The sequence below is a fragment of the Nanorana parkeri genome, unplaced genomic scaffold, assembly GCF_000935625.1.
Source record: "Nanorana parkeri isolate BGI_ZX_2015 unplaced genomic scaffold, ASM93562v1 scaffold83, whole genome shotgun sequence".
NCBI lineage: Eukaryota > Metazoa > Chordata > Amphibia > Anura > Dicroglossidae > Nanorana > Nanorana parkeri.
In genome coordinates, this window is record NW_017306351.1 from 1,220,954 (window position 1) to 1,240,445 (window position 19,492).

Sequence of the window (19,492 nt, forward strand, 5' to 3'; positions counted from 1 at the left end):
CCAAAAAGCACTCACAAATGCGCCGCACTTTTGTTTCCAGATCTGGTCCGGACATGGTGTGAATGAGCCCTCAGGCTGGTTTCAATAGCACACAGCTTAATGTTTTGCGTTAAAGTGCGTTAGGCAATGACAGCCCATTTATTTTACATCTACTGAGCACACACCTCAAACTGGCCTGTCTTAGTGAGTTACTATTCTTTTCATAAAAGCATTGCATTTGCTGCTCCACTGCTCATTCTGTCCAATACATCTACATATAGTGTACAGTTATAATATATTTCTAATACCAGCCCAATTCCTCAGAAAAATATCAAAACCAAGATGTCAGAATGGGAGTCTTAATTGCATTGCATATCCATTGCAAGGGTTGTCCTGGGCCTGTCATTTGTAACTTTTGCAAAGCAGTTTCACCATAATATGGATTCATGTTCATTTCTTTTGTGTGATTGTTTTTTTTTTTCGTTTGAGAACTTGTTCCAAGATCTAATATTTAAAAGGAAACATTTTAAACTTCTACAAGTCTCTGATGGCATTATCGAATGTTCTAATGAAATGTTAACATTTCGAGATTTTAAAATACTTACATCTACCAGTGTATGGCCAGCTGTAGACTTTGCTGTCTTTTATTGGAGTGATGTCCTCTTATGTATCATCTGTTTGACATCACAAGGATAGATCTACACTATATTGCCAAAAGTATTGGGACGCCTGCCTTTACACGCATCCCAGTCTTAGTCCGTACGGTTCAATATTGAGTTGGCCCTTTGCTGCTATAACAGCTTCAACTCTTAGGAGTGTGTCTATGTGAATGTTTGACCATTCTTCCAGAAGCGCATTTGTGAGGTCAGGTACTGATATTGGACGAGAAGGCCTGGCTCGCAGTCTCCGCTCTAATTCATCCCAAAGGTGTTCTATCGGGTTGAGCTCAGAACTCTCTGCAGGCCAGTCAAGTTCCTGCACCCCAAACTCGCTCATCCATGTCTTTATGGACCTTGCTTTGTGCACCGGTGTGCAGTCATGTTGGAACAGGAAGGGGCCACCCCAAAACTGTTCCCACCAAGTTGGGAGCATGAAATTGTCCAAAATGTATTGGTATGCTGATGCCTTAAGAGTTCCCTCACGGGAACTAAGGGGCCAAGCCTTACCCCTGAAAAACAACCCCCCACCATAACCCCCCCCCTCCACCAAACTTTACACTTGGCACAATGCAGTCAGACAAGTACCGTTCTCTTGGCAACCGCCAAACCCTGACACGTCGATCGGACTGCCAGACAGAGAAGTGTCATTCGTCACTCCAGAGAACACGTCTCCACTCCTCTAGAGTCCAGTGGCAGCGTTTTTTTTTTTGTAACAAAGTATTTTATTGGATTTTCATAAATAAGTTCGGTACAGTTGGCTTACACAGATCAAAATGAATATAAAAGTACAAATTGGTTACAATTAATCAATTCAGTAAGTCCTCTGTCTGCTGCCGACTAGAGGGGGCGCTCCCCACGACACAGGGGTGGTCTCTTAGAGATGTCTAAGGGTTTTTCCACGTAGTTCAGGGTGGTGGTATAACACCCAAGGTTCCCAGACCTTTAAAAACTTGGCATGAGTATCTTTCAGAATACTGGATAATCTTTCGTTGATCATAATATTGTCCAATCACAAGGTAAACTCGTGATACAGCAGAATTTGTTTTTTCTAGTTGCTTGCCAGGGTCAATTTTAGGGCTGCAGCTAACGATTATTTTCATAATCGATTAGTTAGCCGATTATTAAGCTCCAGTGATGGACTACTAGTTTCTATTGAGATTGTAGTCCATCACGGGAGCAAGCTTGGAGCGGTGGAAGTAAAAAAAAGTGTGGTGTGCAATATAGTACATTATACAGCGGCGCAGTGCAGAATACCAGCAGCTATAGAGGAATGTAGCAATAGTACATTATACTATAATGTACTATTGCTGTGATTTGTAGTCCTCTGTAGCTGGGGGAGTTTACTGCATTTGCATTATTTCCACATGTTACTTTGCAACTTGTCAAAGTCATACAGCTCTGGGGAATGTGTACAAGTTTGTAGTAAATGCAAAACCTCACACTTGACACTACCTTTGTGAAAATAATTAGCAGAAGAAAGCAATGCGTGATGTTTTCAGAAATAAAGTGTATAATTTTTCCTTCGTTTTGCATAGTCAGGAAGGGTTAGATGTTTGGTCACGTTGATATTGCGTTATGTGTCCCAATGGGGAGATTCAGCCTTTATTTGTACTAGTGAACATTATCACCAAGACATACAGTGAGGGGAAATTCAAAATTTTAGAGTTGTCCCCAGAACAAGTATCTACCTGTTGCAACTCCGGGACGGGAAGTGAAGGAATATTTTGTCAATGGTACTGAGGAAGAAAAAAGTAATCTGGCAGGAGTTATATCCTATTTTCTCTATTCTATCCAAAACAAAAAAAGGTTTTGGCTAAACATACATTTTAAACTAGATGGGAATCTGCAATAATGTTTTCCAAAATACTTGCAATATACTATATACATCTGATCAGGGTGGGTGGGAAACAGGAACAATACTAACGTTTCACTGTTAAATAAATTAAAAATCCACTCCTGAAGTAAAAGGAAAGGTAACAATACAATAAAAAAATATATAAAAATATATTTTTGCTATAATTTTTAACATGTCATTTTCTGATCCACAACAATAATAAAGATTGTATGACAGACAATGCATATAACTAGTCTTTCCTTGTAGTCCCACAATCTTCCAGCTTGAAAAAGACAGTTTGGCTCTACGCAAGATTTCTGATCCCTTCCACTCTCTCTTGGTACAAACGATGGAATGCTTTTGCCAGTGCTCGAAATGGCTGATCATAGTTTTCCAGCTCCTTCTGCAATGACATCACACTGCTGTAAGTCTTCAGGTCAACATCAAATATAAATGTTTAACAATCAGTTTCTTAACTTTCATTTATCCATTAGCTAAATATATGGAATGCTTAAATGGCTGGAAGGGCAAGCTATAAAAATTCATTTGGAAATTACTACTGTTTGGCCAGAGATGCGTTTTTACAATCTAGACTTTATCAAGGTTTACAAAGATCTGCACAATAGTCAGTCCCTGGGATCACATCCCGTTTTCCTTATTGTTAGCAATATCACACTGACAGAATGACGTGGGACAGAATAGGATTACATCAATAGAAATGTGTTGGATGTTTCTGTCTAAGAAGAAGTGCAGCACAGCATGTCTTTGGAACCCCAATGAAATCAATGTGTTTTTGAAATAAACACTTTGACAATTCTCTTTTAACCAAACTTACAAAAGCAAAAAGTGTAGAGCCATCCATCTGCTCACCCACTTACCTTTTCAGCAAGGGGTGGAGGTAGAAAAGAGGGATAAAACAACTCCTAACGATTTAGCAGCTTCTTTCAGAAACAGTGGGGAACCCCTCTATAAATTAGTATTAATACATTAAAAGGAGAACTATGAGGTGAGTGCTTTTCACTCACCTCATAGTTCTAGCCGACAAGTGACAATGAAACTGTCACAGGTCGGCTCAGTAGATCGGGAAGTGAGCAAACACATACCGGTGTTCGCTCACTTCTCAATCCTGTCACGGCAGAGAGCCGTGACAGGGGAGTGGCTGGATTCCCCCCTCCCCGCTCCGATCCTCCAGCCCTGACTGGCGGAACGGACAGGGGAGGGGGCGCGTACAGCTGGCTCTGCCTCTAGATAGGCAGAGCAAGCTGTCACTCATGCAGCTGGGCGGATCCAGACATAATTGTTGGGATCTGTTTCAGCTGCGGCGTCTCAGTATACCGCGAGCTGTAGCTCGCGGTATACTGAGCTTAGGGTGACGGGAGGACGCTAGTTTGTGTCCTCCTGTTACCCTTAGGAGAAGTTCTCCTTTGAGTGGAGATTTGAAACTAAGGCCCCTTTCACACTGTCCGATGAGGGGATACGTGCACAGATCTCCTCCTGATCAGAGTGGTGCGGATCGATATCATCGTTGTGACATCTGTGTCCATCCAATTTTCCCCTCTATCTTGCGATGGAGGAGAAAGCTGAAATGACTGGACCCCATGTCGGTCTATGGGGAATCAGATGTAAATGGACTTGTGTCTGTTTACATCATAATACCCCTGATGCGGCACGATCAGGTCCGGGGAAACAGAACACTTCCGATTATTTTTCTGGACCTGGCCAAAGCCGGGGGGTAACCGGATGTAAACGGGCGATCTTCCGTTTAGATCCGGCTGCCCTCAGACTTACACTGGGCATCCAATCGGGTCCGCCTGAAAAACTGACAGGTGGACCTGATTGGACCGCCAGTATGAAAGGGGCCTTAGCAGGTTGAGATCATATAATTTGTTATAATTCCTAAAAAATGCAGCACCTCTTTGGAAAAAAAAAATAGGGAACAAATGGATGAAAGAATAAATGGTAAATATTGCCCAAACTTAATCACAGAGTTAATTTCACCAAACAAAAATGTATTTACCACATCTCTATATAAAGATCCATGCCCTAGTTTGGGGAAAAAGTCAAATGTATTCTAAAACAGCGATGGCATAATTAGCTACGGAAAGTTGATGCTGCCAACACCAGATTAACTGACAGAAAAAGGGTGGATTATCAAAACTCTCTTATGTAGAGAAGCAAAAAGGTAGAAGAACAGTTCTTGAGATCGACAGCTGTTTGGTACTGAATGCAGCCAAGAATAGTTTGTATCGCTTATCTGCTTTATACACAAGATGTAATTACCGCGGATGTCTCAAAATACTCCAGTCCGTGGCTCACTGCCCACTCTTCAGCTTGATTCTTCTCCACCACTCTGCGGCCAGTTAGGTCTGTTTTGTTTGCCACCAGAACTCCTAATGAGAAAGAAGGAGAGATAAGCAATGGATCTGGACCAATACTACCGAGACAGAAGGTAAAATAATGAATAGAAAATGGGAACCAGCAAGCAAAGAGAGACAACGGAAGCAAATTTAGAACATCATTGTGGGGGGGAAAAAAAAGGATACACATCCATATCTTCCTTAATTATTAGGAGTGATTGAAAGTGGGCTGTAGGCTAACATTCTTCGGCCACTTCAGTGGGTCACTGTCTGAAGTTCTGCGTGAAGTCACAGAACTGTCGTCAGGTAAAACGTGTGTTCCATTGATAAAGCTACATCCTGTCCTTATCCTCATCTATGGCCGAACCACAAAAGGTAAAAAAAAAGGTTTCTGTGTGAGTGTCTTGGGTCTTTTGGATTACTCTCCATGATAGTGTGAGAAGGTCGGTTATTTAGAAAAGGGTAATAGTGGAAAAAAGCGTAAAAGTGAGGCTACGCTAGATAGTATGGACCTGTAAGTATTCCGATTTGGAGAATCCACCTAAAAGCAGTCCCAGGTACTTCCTAAAAGCCGGAGGGCCCAAGGCAAATTTGTCCAGTAGTAATATATTTCTGTCATAGCATGCTTTTTGCTTGTTCAAGCAGCCATTAGAAAAAACATTTTGAAAATTGACGGTAAATGTCAGACGAATTGCAAATTAGTCTTCACTTCCAATGGCATAGTAAAAATAGGGCCCCTTTTAAATGGGCAGTGTTCTTTCCAGTCAGCAGGGGATCCATGTACAGATTCCCAGTTGATCGGACCAGTACGGAACGGATGTCACTCATGTGACATTTGTGTCCATTCAGTTTTTTCCACCATCTTGTGATGGAGCTTTAAAGAGTCAGTGGTAATTGGATCTAAAACGAACACACAACGTTTACATCCAAGTGCCCATAGAATTACATTGGGCTTCTGATCAGATCCGTCTGAAAAACCGACAGACAAATCTGAATGCACTGACTGTGTGAAAGGAGCCTAAGATCAGGGACGTGCAGTCAGGGGAGGCAGAGCCTCATCGAGTATTATGAAGAAAAAAGGTGTCAGCTTCAAGTATGAAGCTGACAGCTTTTTCTCCATTCAGATCAGATTTTAACAGGTTACACAGCAGGGAAAGCCTGTCATGGACGGAGAGTTACCTGTTAATTACAGGCGGCCCTGCATCCGGTTTTTGACAGGTAGTTAGGTTACACAGCAGCGGGCTTCCCCACTGCTTGTTGTGATGTTCAGAGTATATGCACATATGGTGAGCGCTTAAGAATGCAGTCTACTCGCAATATCTTTGGTTTAAGGGCTCGGTAGCCCACTTTTATTCAACACAAAGTTCATATATCCAGCTTGGATACCCACGCAAGGGTTGTTCAGCGTAACATTCATCAAAGGCTTTAGAGCAACACAAGAATAGCCTCCTGGCTTCCACTTTAAACATTGGCACTTCTGACCCACTGGTCCTCTTTGAAGTGCTGTCCCACACTTGTACTGGTGGTCCCTCAGGCTCACGGCTCTCCTAGCCTCACCAGTTCTCTCCCAGCCTCCCTGGCTGTCTTAGTGTGCTTCCAGCACACTCACCACCGACTCCTCTCTGACTTCTGGGGGTGTTCTCCTGACACCTGAACACGGTCTGTTCCTCTTTCCCAGCAGGAGCTAATTCCCCTAGCCAGCACCCTTTCCTTAAGGATTGTGCACACCTGTGCAATCATCGGGTGCTGGCCACTGCTAAAGCCTGGATCTAGGCCTGAGGATCTCATCTTTCCGCCAGAATCCCCTTGAAACCTCCCAGTTCCAGGATGCCAAGCAGAATTCAGACAATCCCTTGCTTCCTGACACGTCTCAGCCCATCTGGCTAAGAGTCCCAGTGTCACATCCAATTCTACAGTGGGATTGCCACACAATACCACATTGTGTAACCTAACTTGGTGAGGCAAGAGCTGTCACAGCCTCTACTCTGTGTTAGAGGCGTGAGCTCTGTGGATGGTTTGGGCCAATGGCAAAGTGCCATTGGTCCAAGCAGTCCAATCAAAAAAAAACAAAAAACAGTGAGGACATCGATCTCGATGACTCACCAGTGATGAGCATTGAGGGACAGGGAGGCCCCTTAGCTTAGGGCAGAGCTTTGGCGGGACAGGGTGGAGCTTCAGCAGGCTGGGGGACCGGGCTGGGGAATGCCTCACCCAGAACAGAAGGCACGGCACGTCACTGATAATCAACATAATCCTAAGTTGTTCTTTGCTTGCTATGTATCTTCACCATAGAGCTGTAGTTAACCTCCAGCTTTTAGATGAAACTTTTTCCCCCATTCCTTGGGATGCTTTGCATCAACAGAATATACTACTGGAATGTAACACAAAGGCTTATGTAATACTTAGCTACTATGTGAATCACACTGCTGTAATGTACTACTGCTGTAAATGTAATTGATTAATGCTGGAGCAGTAGCCAATTAGATTTGCTGTAATGTTCTACTGCTGTAAATTTAATTGATTAATGCTGGAGCAGTAGCCATTTCCTGATAAAATGATACAAGGGTGCACACCAGAGCTAAAAAACAAAACAAAAAAACAACCAGAAGAAAAATTCTAGCAATTCTTTATGCTCAATGTAGAATGGAAAGACCGCACTCAGAACATCATTCCACTTTACAGCAGAAGTTCATCAAAAGTCACCAAGTTAAAGTTGTGGATTTAAAAGCGTGAACAGGAGATGCATGCTCAAATTCTATAGAGGAATACAAATTTAAATTCAATTAGCATGAGTCATCACTGGTGATGGATGATTTTCCTTGGGATTCATTTGCAAGTGTGTTCAAGGTATGGGTCCAAAAATTGAAAATCAGTTTTCTCCATTTTCAAGGCTAATAGGTTTTGTCAAACAAAGGGTACAGGTAGCTGGGCACTGCCCTGGTAGACATTACAATGCTGAAGCAGAACGCAGCTAAAAAGGTAACATTAAAAATACAAATTTCCTTTAAAAAGGAGAACTATGGGGTCAGGGCTTTTCCCCATAGTTCTCCTTAGGGTAAGGGGAGGACACAAACTAGCGTCCTCCCGTTACCCTAAGCTCAGTATACCGCGAGCTACAGCTCGCGGTATACTGAGACGCCACAGTTGGAGCGGATCCCGACATCGATGTTGAGATCCGCTGCGTGAGTGACAGCTGGCTCTGCCTATCTAGAGGCAGAGCCAGCTGTACCCGCCCCCACCCCGTCCGTTCCGCCAGTCAGCAGAGAGCCGTGACAGGATAGAGAGGTGAGCGAAAGCCGTTATATGTTCGCTCACCTCCCGATCTACTGAGCCAACCTGTGACAGTCTCATTGTCACAGGTCGGCTAGAACTATGAGCTGAGTGAAAAGCACTCGCCTCAGTTCTCCTTTAAATAAAATTCCTGGGGGATGCCATAAACCTGCACATGAAGTAGCCAGTAAGATCTATTTTTAGAAAGAAAAAAAAATGAATGACTTCCTGCAGCAGCTGGAGGTTCACTTCCGGCAGGTGGGCACACTGTTTGGCAAACTGAGAACAGCCAGAGTTCCTGGACAACCCTGTTTCGCTGTATACTCGAACCTCATCCCTAGTAAATCACAAACCTGTCAATGTTTTGGAAGCACACAGGACATTTGTTTGGCCACTTGTACTGAAAAATGGACCCTTCATGGTCCCAAAACAGTCACAAGACTAATTATGATAAAAGTTTGTTGTTGTTTCTTCTGCAAGAAGACAATGTTTGCAAGAAGTTTGATGGTGCCATCTATCATATGACTTCAGCACTCTATAGAAAAGAAAAGTCACTAGTCTGTATAGTTTGTGACTGACACAATTTATTACATTCATTTCTGAGTGATCTAGCGCAGGCTTTAATCAATTCCCAGCAGCAGGTATGCCTCCAAAGCAGGAACACAATGAAGCTACAATCTGAGGCCGGCACACAACTTGATTGGTGGGAACATTTACTTTTATTTGGGCTAATACTTGGATTGCATGATATTCTGTTAAAAATATGCCAAATGTTAAAGATAGGATAGCAAGACAGAAGTCTGGTTTGCAAAGACCAATCTTAATATGAAACCATATATCATAGAAATTGTACGCATAGGTATCAAATGTAATAATCACAAAAAAATATTAGAGATAACAGAGAAGCACTATAGCAATAAGATGTGCAAAATGAAGTTGGTGGTTTTTACTAACCTGGCAGGTGAGGGCTCATAGTCTTGGATTTCACTCGTTGTAGCCACCTTGAACAGCCAGTAAAAGATGTCTCACTGGTTACGTCAAATACTAAGCACAAAGCACCAGGCTGGTCCCACTGACAAGATAAAAGCACAGCACACCATTAATACGATCCCTGTGGGCATCCTGTCATTAACATGCACACGGCCTCATTTATGTCCCCACTCAGGGGACATAAATTGAAGATGGTGCCCTCTAAAGGCCAGTGAAGTGAGTGTACAATGCAGGAAGTTGACACAAGACGCCTGTATTTCCTCACCATATGCTCAGTTCTATGCACTGAAACCTAAAGTAATTTCTTGCTGGTATGTTCTACCCAAAGTGAGGACACGGACTACCAGTAAACAGGTATGCTTTGACATTTTTATTCGCTTTTGTTAAAACAAAATGCCAACATACACAGAATACTGTGGAGGGAATTCATCAAAACTGGAGCAGACAAAATCTGGACCAGCTGTGCATGGCAACCAATCAGCTTATCTCTTCAGTTTGTTAAGATTTGAAAATAAAAGAGAGAAGCTGATTGGTTGCCATGCACAGCTACTCCAGATTTTGTCTTCTCCAGTTTTGATAAATTCCCTTCTACATACCACTAGGTCTCTTTTCATCCCATAGAAACCTTTAAACAGTTCACCAAAAGCCATGGTATTATAAGGATCTATGATTTAATGCTGCAGGTATCATTGATAATACTGGAGATCAACCTGAATGCTGCTTTGAAAAACAAATACGACATAAAAATGTACCATCATAAACTATATAATGAATGTTTAAAGAATACGTTGGTAGTCGTAAGTCTGACATTGACACTGGCCCAAATACAATAATAATTAAGTCTATTCTACAGAGTATATTTGCAGTGCAAAATTACATTTCCTACATTCTTCCAATGACGCAGTGCACTAATCTTTTAAAAGGAAAGCTCCAGACCAACCAAAAAAAGGCTGATCAATCACCCAGTTTCCCCTTGTTCAGGTCGGCCAGCTGCTGAAGCTAGAGCACACTCTATAGGTATATAATGGGCTTTCTGGGTTCCAACATCTAAAATAGAAAATCTGTGTAGTTGATGAAGAATATGGTCGTAGGCAGATACCTGGTTATACTCGTGTTACTCTGAGCCGGGTACAGTTGTTATGGAGGAATGCTGAGAGCCTGGAGAGTCAGCAGTAATATGCTAAATACAGTTTCCCTAAACCTGAAAAAGGAGCACATGCGCTGGATGGATAATGGATCAAGATTCAAAACATTATTAAAATCTGTCACACAGACCACTGACCTCTTAATTCTTTTCTTTTGCAAAAAAATTATTTATTCTGGAAATATCACAGTAACATAAATAGAAAACCTTAATGGAAGAGTAGTTTCATCACTTTGGCTTTCACATTTATGGTTTTTGTTTTCACACCCAACACCCAAATATGTGGTGATACCATACTGCATACCTTTGTCATTTATTTTCATTCAGGTTTTCTACTGAAATGGCAAATGGAAAAAAAGGACTCACCAACATTTCTGTCATCTCATAAAACATTGCCTTCCCAGGAGAGTCACACAAAAAGAGTTCCTAGAAGTAAAGCATAGAATTAGTGTACTGGAAGGGTATCATAACAAAGTACTAGAACAGTTAAACCCATTAACAAAATAAGTAGAGGTCTACATTGCAGTCAGGACTCCAGAACCTCTCTCTAAGGCTCAATGATGTTCAGTTTGGTTCCATGAGTGCTGTAAACCTGGAATTTGGGTCAGAAATAGATCATATGGTACAATTGGCCATATTACATAGTTTTTTTACATTACATAGTTGTTATGGTTGAAGACACAGGTCCATCGAGTTCAACCTTTGGGTTTTGTGTGTGTGTGCGTTTGTTACTAAGACTACCTGTAACCCTGTATATCTTGTCTGCTGAGGAAAGTATCTAGATAGTTCTAGATGATTCCATACTCAGCTGATACCACTGCCTGTAGAAGTGAGTGCCACAATTTTACAGCTCCCACAGCAAGGAATCCCCTTCGCTGTTTAATTAACCCTTCTCTCTGCCAGTTTCAGGTGGTGGCCTCTTGTATTCTTGAATGGACAGTAAACACTGATTATTCCATCACCATTAAACAATGTGTACATTAATATCATGTCCCCTCTCAGTCTCCTCTTCTCCAGAGCTAAAAAGTATAACGCCTGCAGTCTTTCCTCATAGTTTAGGTTCACTAACCCCTTTATTAGGTTTGACACCCTTCTCTGGACTCTCTCAGGCTCAAGGACATCCTTTCTGTGGATCGGTGACCAAAACTGAAACGCATACTCAAGATGTGGCCGGACCAGTGTTTTGTACAGGGGCAGATTTATGGATTAGTCTTTACAGTACATTCCCTTTTTTATATATGATAGTACCCTGCTCGCCTTATTTGCTGCTGCCTGGCTTTGCATGCTGTTACTAAGGCAAAAGTCCACTAGGGTTAGGCCAGTGGAATGCTCATTAATGAGTAGGTCGCTTTCATATTTTTAACTCCAAAATGCATAACCTTACACTTCTCAATATTAAACCTCATTTGCCATGTAGCTGCCCACCCACTTATTTTGTCCAGATCTTCCTGTCATATTTCTAGGTCTTCTGTCAGGTTTACTACCCTAAACATGTTGGTATCGTCAGCAAATATTTTAATATTGCTATTAATAGCAGTCCTAAAATCATTGATAAACAGGTTGAACAGCAATGGCCCCGAGACAGAACCCTGGGGCATGCCACGTTCAACAAAGGACCACTTGGAAAATGAGCCATTTATTGATACTCTATGGACACGTTCACTTAGCCAGTTCTCTATCCATGTACACACCATTTCATCAATGCCCTAAGACTGAAGCTTGTAAATTAAACGTTTATAAGGTAACGTATCAAATGCTTTTGCAAAATCAAGGTACACTACATCCACTGGCTTTCATCCATCTAGGTTGCCACTCACCTCCTCATAGAACACTAATAGGTTGGTTTGACACGAACAGTCTTTCCTGAAGCCATGTTGGTTGTCATTTATAATATCATGCCCATCAGCATATTCATGAATATGGTCCTTTATCATACCCTCAAAACCTTGCATACTTTGGATGTTAAGTTGACTGGTCTAAAATTCCCAGGTACACTTCTCAAACCCATTTTAAATATTTGTACAACAGTTGCTTTACACTAGTGTCTCCCAAGTTAGTATGGAGTCATTAAAGATTAGGAACAATGGCCTCGTTATTATCGTACTTAGCTCTAAGTTCCCATGGGTGCATGTTATCTGGTCCAGGGGATATATTCACATTACGTTTTTCTAGTCCGCAGCGAACCCTAGCTCCCATCAGCCACAGTGGTATTTTCATCCAGTGCAGTTAAACACGTTCGCTTTCCCGATTAAATACTGTGCAGAAGAATGCATTTAACACTTGGGCCATTTCCTTGTCATTTGTAATCAACCGCCCATTCTCATCCTTTATGGGACCCACCTGTTCCTTTCTTACCTTTTTACTGTTTATGTATTGAAAGAATGTTTTAGGGTTTTTTTGCTAACTGTTGCAATAAATTTTTTGTACTCTATTTTAGCTGCCCCGATTGAACTTTTACATTTTCTATTGCATTCCTTGTAGTTCTGGAAGATCAGTGCTGTCCCTTCCATCTTATATTTTTTAAATGGCAGTTTCTTTTTATTGATTAGTTGTATTACATCCAGATTTAGCTTTGTTTATTTCTGCCCACTGCGCGATGTAAACATTGCATCGGGGAGTTTATGTTTTTTCCCCGATTGTCGGACGATACTGGAATGACTTGTTGGGAAATTTTTTTAAAATTTGTTTTAAATAAAAGAATTGTCAAAAATTTGGGTTTTGTTTTCTGTTCAATTAAATAATTTTTTTTCTAAGGTGTTGTGAGTTAATTTAAATTTTTTTTTTACCCCTTTAGTGAATGAGTAGAGGTACAAGTATCCCTTACTCATTCACAAGGTGGGGGTGGCATCTGGGTGCCCCCTTTATAAAAAAGGGGTACCCAGATACAGAGGAGCCCCCCTGCCCACAGACCCCCACAACCACCGGGTCAGGATTGTGGGGAAGAGGCCCTTGTCCCCTTCGGCATGGGGACAAGGTGTTTTTCCAGGGTCCTCCTATCGAGATGGTATCTGGTATCAGGAAGCCGGCTACATGCTCCCTCATCACTTAGTGACGGGGGAGCATGGAGCCGATCAGGAAGCTGGACGGTGTGTAATGACTCGGCTCCTAGCTTCCTGATTGGCCGGGAAGCGGGCCAATCAGGAAGCCAGGCAGTGAGTCATTAACCACCGGCTTCCTGATTGGCCAGAAAGCCAGCTTCATGCTCTCTCATCACCTGGTGACAAGGGAACATAGATCCGGCTTCCTGACCAATCAGGAAGCTGGGCACTAGTCATTACACGCCGCCTGGCTTGCTTAATGGGACTTCCAATATCAGTATTCGGTATTGGTGAATACCAAAAAAAAGTATATATATATATATATATAATTACTCATACTTTTTTTGCATTTCCCAGGGTCGATGTTTTGTGCTCTTTATGCTTATTTGTCTTTATGTATTGCTCTTGGATACCAGTGAATAGTAGCCCTGTCAAAATCTTTGGATAATTTACAAAATATTTGTCGATATTTGATCACAGAGGTGTCAGTTTCATTATGCAGTACTTTTTGTAGAACGTAGCAACCTCTGTTAGCCGTCCATCTATCCCTGTTTGGCAAGAGATGAACTGTGACCACGTTTTCTCTTTGCCTATAAAGTATGCTAATAATTGGCATACACAGTCTTTACTTTTTTAAATTATGAGAAATTTGAGATTAAGAGTTACCCATAACACGAAATCCTTTCATATATTATCAACAAATGCAGTTTTACTAATTGTATCAACAGCAAATGTAAACCGTTGCCTCCGAGAGTAATAGGACTACTGGCCAAATGTGTCGGCTTACAACCATTATTTATACAATTAATAGAACTTCCTCAGTATTTACGCACACACACACAGACACCATCTTGTTTTCGCTTTTATACATACAATATGAAGTTTGTCCTCTTGTTAAACAGCATTTTAGTAGACCAATCAAAGTTGCTCTCACAAGAGTGCCTGACTGTCTTTTTTTTTTCCACTCGCCATTCTTACGCCATTCATTGCTTCCTCGACCTTGAGTTCTGCAACCAGAGATTTTCTTTCTCTTAATTTACATAATGCTAATTGACAATCAAGTTTTGCAGCTGTATTTTAAACAGAGATTTATTTCATTCAAGGTTAAACTCCTATTTCATTTAGCATTCTTGGCATTTTATCCACCACTATAATATTTAAATGAATGATGTCCCTAAAATAAGGGTGGTTTGTAGAAGGTATTCCTATGCAGCAGACATACACATTTTTTATCCTACTCCTAAGAAACCTTTGAGTTCTGGCATGTGCTATACGCTAATGACCTAATTTCATGCTGACTCATGGTATTAGTCATTCATTTTTCCCCCAAATCTGTTATACAAGTAAAAATAAGCAAATCAAAATTCTGTAGCATCTTAGCAAAGATTTTTCAGGATGGTGGGTATTTCACCTAAAAAATATATGTAATTTTAAAGGAAATATGCAAGAAATGCAGGAACATTACTTTTCAGCGCTAGCATTTTTAAGTGTAGGACTTAGCAGTAATAACAATAAAAAAAGTTAAAAAAAACAAACAAAACAAAAAAACACATTTCCTTAACCCTGAACCCACCCATTACACTATTCCTCACTGTTAAGGTCCCTCAGGAAAGGGACACTGAAGGGATTGAACCCTTAGTGGGAATTGAACCCACGCCTCAGGTAGGACGTATCTTGTTAAGATTTCCTGGGATTCGATCGTGCTGCCAGCTTCAGACAAGTACTTGGGAATAAAGAGTAACACCAAATTGTGTATTCACACTATATTCAAAGGTTTATTGTTAAAGCAAAGGGTTATATGTGAAACTAAAATGGGGATGGTGGAGCATAAACCAATTCAATTCATGCACATGAAGACAAAACTAATCAAGTTAGTAAGGATCATGAGGCAACCTTGGCGGATTTGCAAAGTAAACTACTAAAAGACACAAACAGAGATAAGAGATACAATTTCCAAAGACTAACATTTTAGAAACATCTCAAACTGGTTTCTGTGGAATGTACGGATAAACACAATTTTGCTTGCCCTGACATTATCTATCTATAACTCTGAAAACAGGCCAATTAAATTAATCACCCTTTCACTCAGTTCACAGTTCTCCTTAGGGTAACGGGAGGACACAAACTAGCGTCCTCCCGTCACCCTAAGCTCAGTATACCGCAAGCTACAGCTTGCGGTATACTGAGACGCTGCAGCCGGAGCGGATCCCGACATCGATGTCGAGATCCGACCAGCTGCGTGAGTGACAGCTGGCTCTGCCTATCTAGAGGCAGAGCCAGCTGTACCCGCCCCCTCCCCCGTCCGTTCCGCCAGTCAGCGCTGGTGGATCGAAGCGGGGAATCCAGCGCCTCCCCTGTCACGGCAGAGAGCCGTGACAGGATCGAGAAGTGAGCGAACACCGGTATGTGTTTGCTCACCTCCCGATCTACTGAGCCGACCTGTAACAGTCTCATTGTCACAGGTCTGCTAGAGGTGAGTAAAAGCACTAATCTCATAGTTCTCCTTTAAAAATCCCAACTCTAGCCAAAGCATTTCCTTTTACATTTTTGATGGTGGGTAATGGGGGGGGGGAGGGGAGGAGTTGGAAACTAACAGATTTTTATTCCTATGACCGCATTGGGGAGATTCACCAAGACATCTTGCCTCAATGTACTTTTTACTTGGAAAGAAAGTGAGGGGCAATCCACAACTTTACAGTTGTCAACAAAACATCTTGCACTGTGGACACCTGTTCCACTGATAGCTTCCAGTGGTGGTATTCTCTCCCATTTTTGGGAGATTTCTTCTCATCGGTTATCGCTCTAGGAGAGGAAGAAAGAGGACGTCTATACAGCAGCGATTAAAAAACAAACAGATTCTAACCCTTCCATTTTTTACCAAAGGAAAAAAAGAAATGGGCTGGATTAACACTTTAAATCATTACCAGTCACCCTTAGCACTTGTCCAAACCCCTACAATTAATTCTTAAGTGTATGAAAGGCCAAAAATTGTCGTTTTTGTTGTTGGAGTATCGGACGGTTAAAACCCCTACTAGGTTATGTTTGAGTAACATTGGGGATATTTCAGTCCACTTCCTGTGTCAGAGATACAACGGCATGTTAGAGGAAATCTCCCAAGAAGATGGGAATTTCCATCATAAACAGTTGTCCCCAGAATAAGTGCCCCCATTGGATGATTTCCCCTACCTATTTTCTAGGACAACTCTAAAATTTTGGAATTCCTCTCTCTTTCTGGGTGACAATGGTCACCAACACAAATAGAGGAGGTGAATCTCGCCAATGGGAGATTCGATATAGATGATAAATCAAAACTAAGCAAGAGTCTAACCCTTCTCCACTCTATGCAATGGTTTTGTCCAAAGATACATGTTTATCCTTACTTGAAGCCCAATGTTAAAACTTATTAGTTAAGCTTAAAGTCAATCTCCAGGCATGACTGTCTCTCCTCCTACTCACTTTTCGCAAATGGTTAAACACCTTGTAAAGCCTTTATAAAATTTACCTTCGTCCACCATCTATCTCCATCTCCAGAGTTGCTTCCAGGAGTCACAACCGGGTATGCAACGCTGCAATCTATGTCCATTGTTTGGTCACTTCTTTCTAATGTCATCTCGCCACTGGATTTGGAGAAGTCCCTGCAACTGGGCAACCTATAGAATGTATTCATTTCACACAGGCAGTGACATGAACACCCAAAGAAGGACCTCGCTTCCTCTGTAAAAATGCAAGATAGAAGCCTCGGAACCTGGAGCATTACAAGACTGCGGATTTCAGTAAATATTTGGGGTCTCTAGATGAATAACTGGAGTTTAGCTTTAGGGCCCAATTCCAGGAAATTTGATGCTCTCTTACTGTATTCTGCAGGGTTAGGCTGCCAAACACCATCTGAGTCAAATCTAACGGTTAGCACTGCCCTTCGTTTAAAAAGCGGATGATGTGGTAAATCTTGGAAAAGTTTTATCAAACCTACCTACTCCATTAAGCCTACCCATTCCTATAGTGATGCTGTATGGAAGCTGAAATGCTGTAGTGTTGTGATATCCGATATGCTAAATAACAAAACAATTCGTGAGTCGATAATACTATCCAGTAAATGCTGAAACTTAACTTAGTTTTCCCCAAAATGACACTAAACTTAGGAGTAAAAATGCATTTTGTTAATAGTTAGGGTATCTTATTTGTGTATCACTCAGCTGTAGATCCTCAAATCATCTCTGAATTTGTGCCAACACTGTACCCATGGACCCCTCTATATAGCTCATGAACCCCTGAAGCAAGAGCTCACTGCCTAAAGCTGGCCATACACGTGACAATCTGATTGTACAAGTGATTAGTGTCACTTTGATATGTTTTATGCATATTGTACTACAAACAGGCACTGCGGCTGTACTTCCTGTGTACTTCCCTTATCACAAATTTTGAATCTGGCTAAAGTCTGCTAAAAGCTTGTTTATGGCTAAAGCCAGCACTAATTGGATCTATATTCAACACTTTGTCTGCAGCTGAAGGTTTCTTTAGAAGGTTAAGGAAAATACCAGTTAGTTGAATTTGTCTAGATCTACTGATTACTAGCATCTGTCCCAAATCTGCTGATGAATAGAACTTGTCCAGAATCTGCTGATTAATTGACCAACTTCCTGAGTGTTAAGGATTAGCTGTCCTGCACAAGAACTGAGCACTCACCACATTTAAGAATGATTTATTTTATACTCCTGTTAGAAAGCTAGCTTTCATATATCTGTGAATTAACATTGATGTTACAGAGTGTAAACGGTTTTACACTTATTATCTCATTAGGTTTCATCAGCTGTATATACAATTGTGTATACATACCATTTAGATTTAAAGTTGCGCTGGGTCTTTGTATTATGTGAAAAGGAACTATGTGATTTCCTTTTTCTAAGTCAACTTAAAGGCATCCAATTCCCAACATTAAAAACAGAGTTATCTGAAAATAATACTTATAGCACTTGTTTAACCACTTGAGTTCCCAGGCCTTTTTCCTCCATAAATCCCACAGCATTTACGTTGTTTCAGCTTGTAGTCTACTCGAACATATTATGAATCTTTTTTTCCAGGAAAAATAGGATTTTTTTTGGTAGCCCATTTGGATGCATTCATTTTTATTTCTTTGGTTTTTACTCGAAAAAAAAAAGGAATTAGACAAAAAAGCATTTTCCTATAATTTTTCCCAATGTAACATTTACATAATTTGTACTCTGCCAAATATTTAAAAGCACAATATAATCTGCAAAGTTTGAGAATTCTAATTATATCTTCATTAGTGTGACTTTCTGTAATCTAGTGGAATGGTAAATCTCAATATGAATGTATGCCCTTTATTTTAGGAATGCTTTATTTTAGGAATGAGATGCACACAGGTTTGCAGGGTTCACATGTTGGTGATCACTTAATATGCAAATAACATTGCAAGTGAGCATTTGATGCTTGCTCAGTAAATGCAAAATGTCATCCAGCTCATACAACGTCATTGTTGGGACCTGGGGAGTAACAGCTTCCTGCATGCATTACACATATATGCAGCAGTACAACAAATGGGCCTAACGCTGGGGTCTAGAACTGGTCAGTGAAGACCAGATCCAAAATCACAGTGCTGGGGGCACTGAGTGAGAATAGCTGTTCATTATGAGTTTTTTGCCATTGTGGAAACAGCTGTGCAATATGAGGATCAGTGGACACAGTGAAGGCTGTTGAGGCACTGTGAGGGTGCTGGGTAATGCGAGTATGGTTGGGAACTGTTAGGACAGTTGGGCACTGTGAAAACTATTGGGCACTGCAAGACCTGTTGTGTACAACTTAATTTAAATTAAATCATATTATGGTCACTGCTACTCAGATGTTCTTTTATTTGAACATTAGTAATAAGCTCTGCATTGTTTGAAATGAAGAGATTGTATAATAAAATTGTCTTGCACTAGGTTTATAATAATATGTCCGCCCTTTTACTGTTCCAGCAGTGCCTTTACGCCAGTCAATGTCAGGATAGCTAAAATCTCCCATCACTGCCCCAGCCCTTGAAATCTTGCAACAAAAGACTAGTGAGAATTCGGATTAATCCACATTGAGGGGGCATTTCAACTTTATCATACAGGTTTGTTTAGCAGGATTAGTGATTCAAAGATTTGTAAATGTATTACCCAAGCCCACCATTAACCACCGTAGTTTCCGGAGCTTAATCCCCTTTTATGGTTGAATCTTTG

At 41.2% G+C, this 19,492-nt stretch overlaps 1 protein-coding gene across 1 annotated transcript in view; it reads right to left on the reverse strand.

The window, feature by feature from the left end:
- Window positions 1-2,716: 2,716 nt before the first annotated feature.
- Window positions 2,717-19,492, reverse strand: part of IFT27 (intraflagellar transport 27) — a 57,697-nt gene continuing 40,921 nt past the window's right edge. The window contains exons 4-7 of the mRNA XM_018552310.1: window positions 10,600-10,659; window positions 9,054-9,171; window positions 4,753-4,862; window positions 2,717-2,875 (exon numbers count right to left, since the gene is read on the reverse strand). Of these exons, the coding sequence (XP_018407812.1) occupies window positions 2,777-2,875; window positions 4,753-4,862; window positions 9,054-9,171; window positions 10,600-10,659 (387 nt within the window). The 3' untranslated portion in view covers window positions 2,717-2,776. The remainder of the gene's footprint in view (window positions 2,876-4,752; window positions 4,863-9,053; window positions 9,172-10,599; window positions 10,660-19,492) is intronic.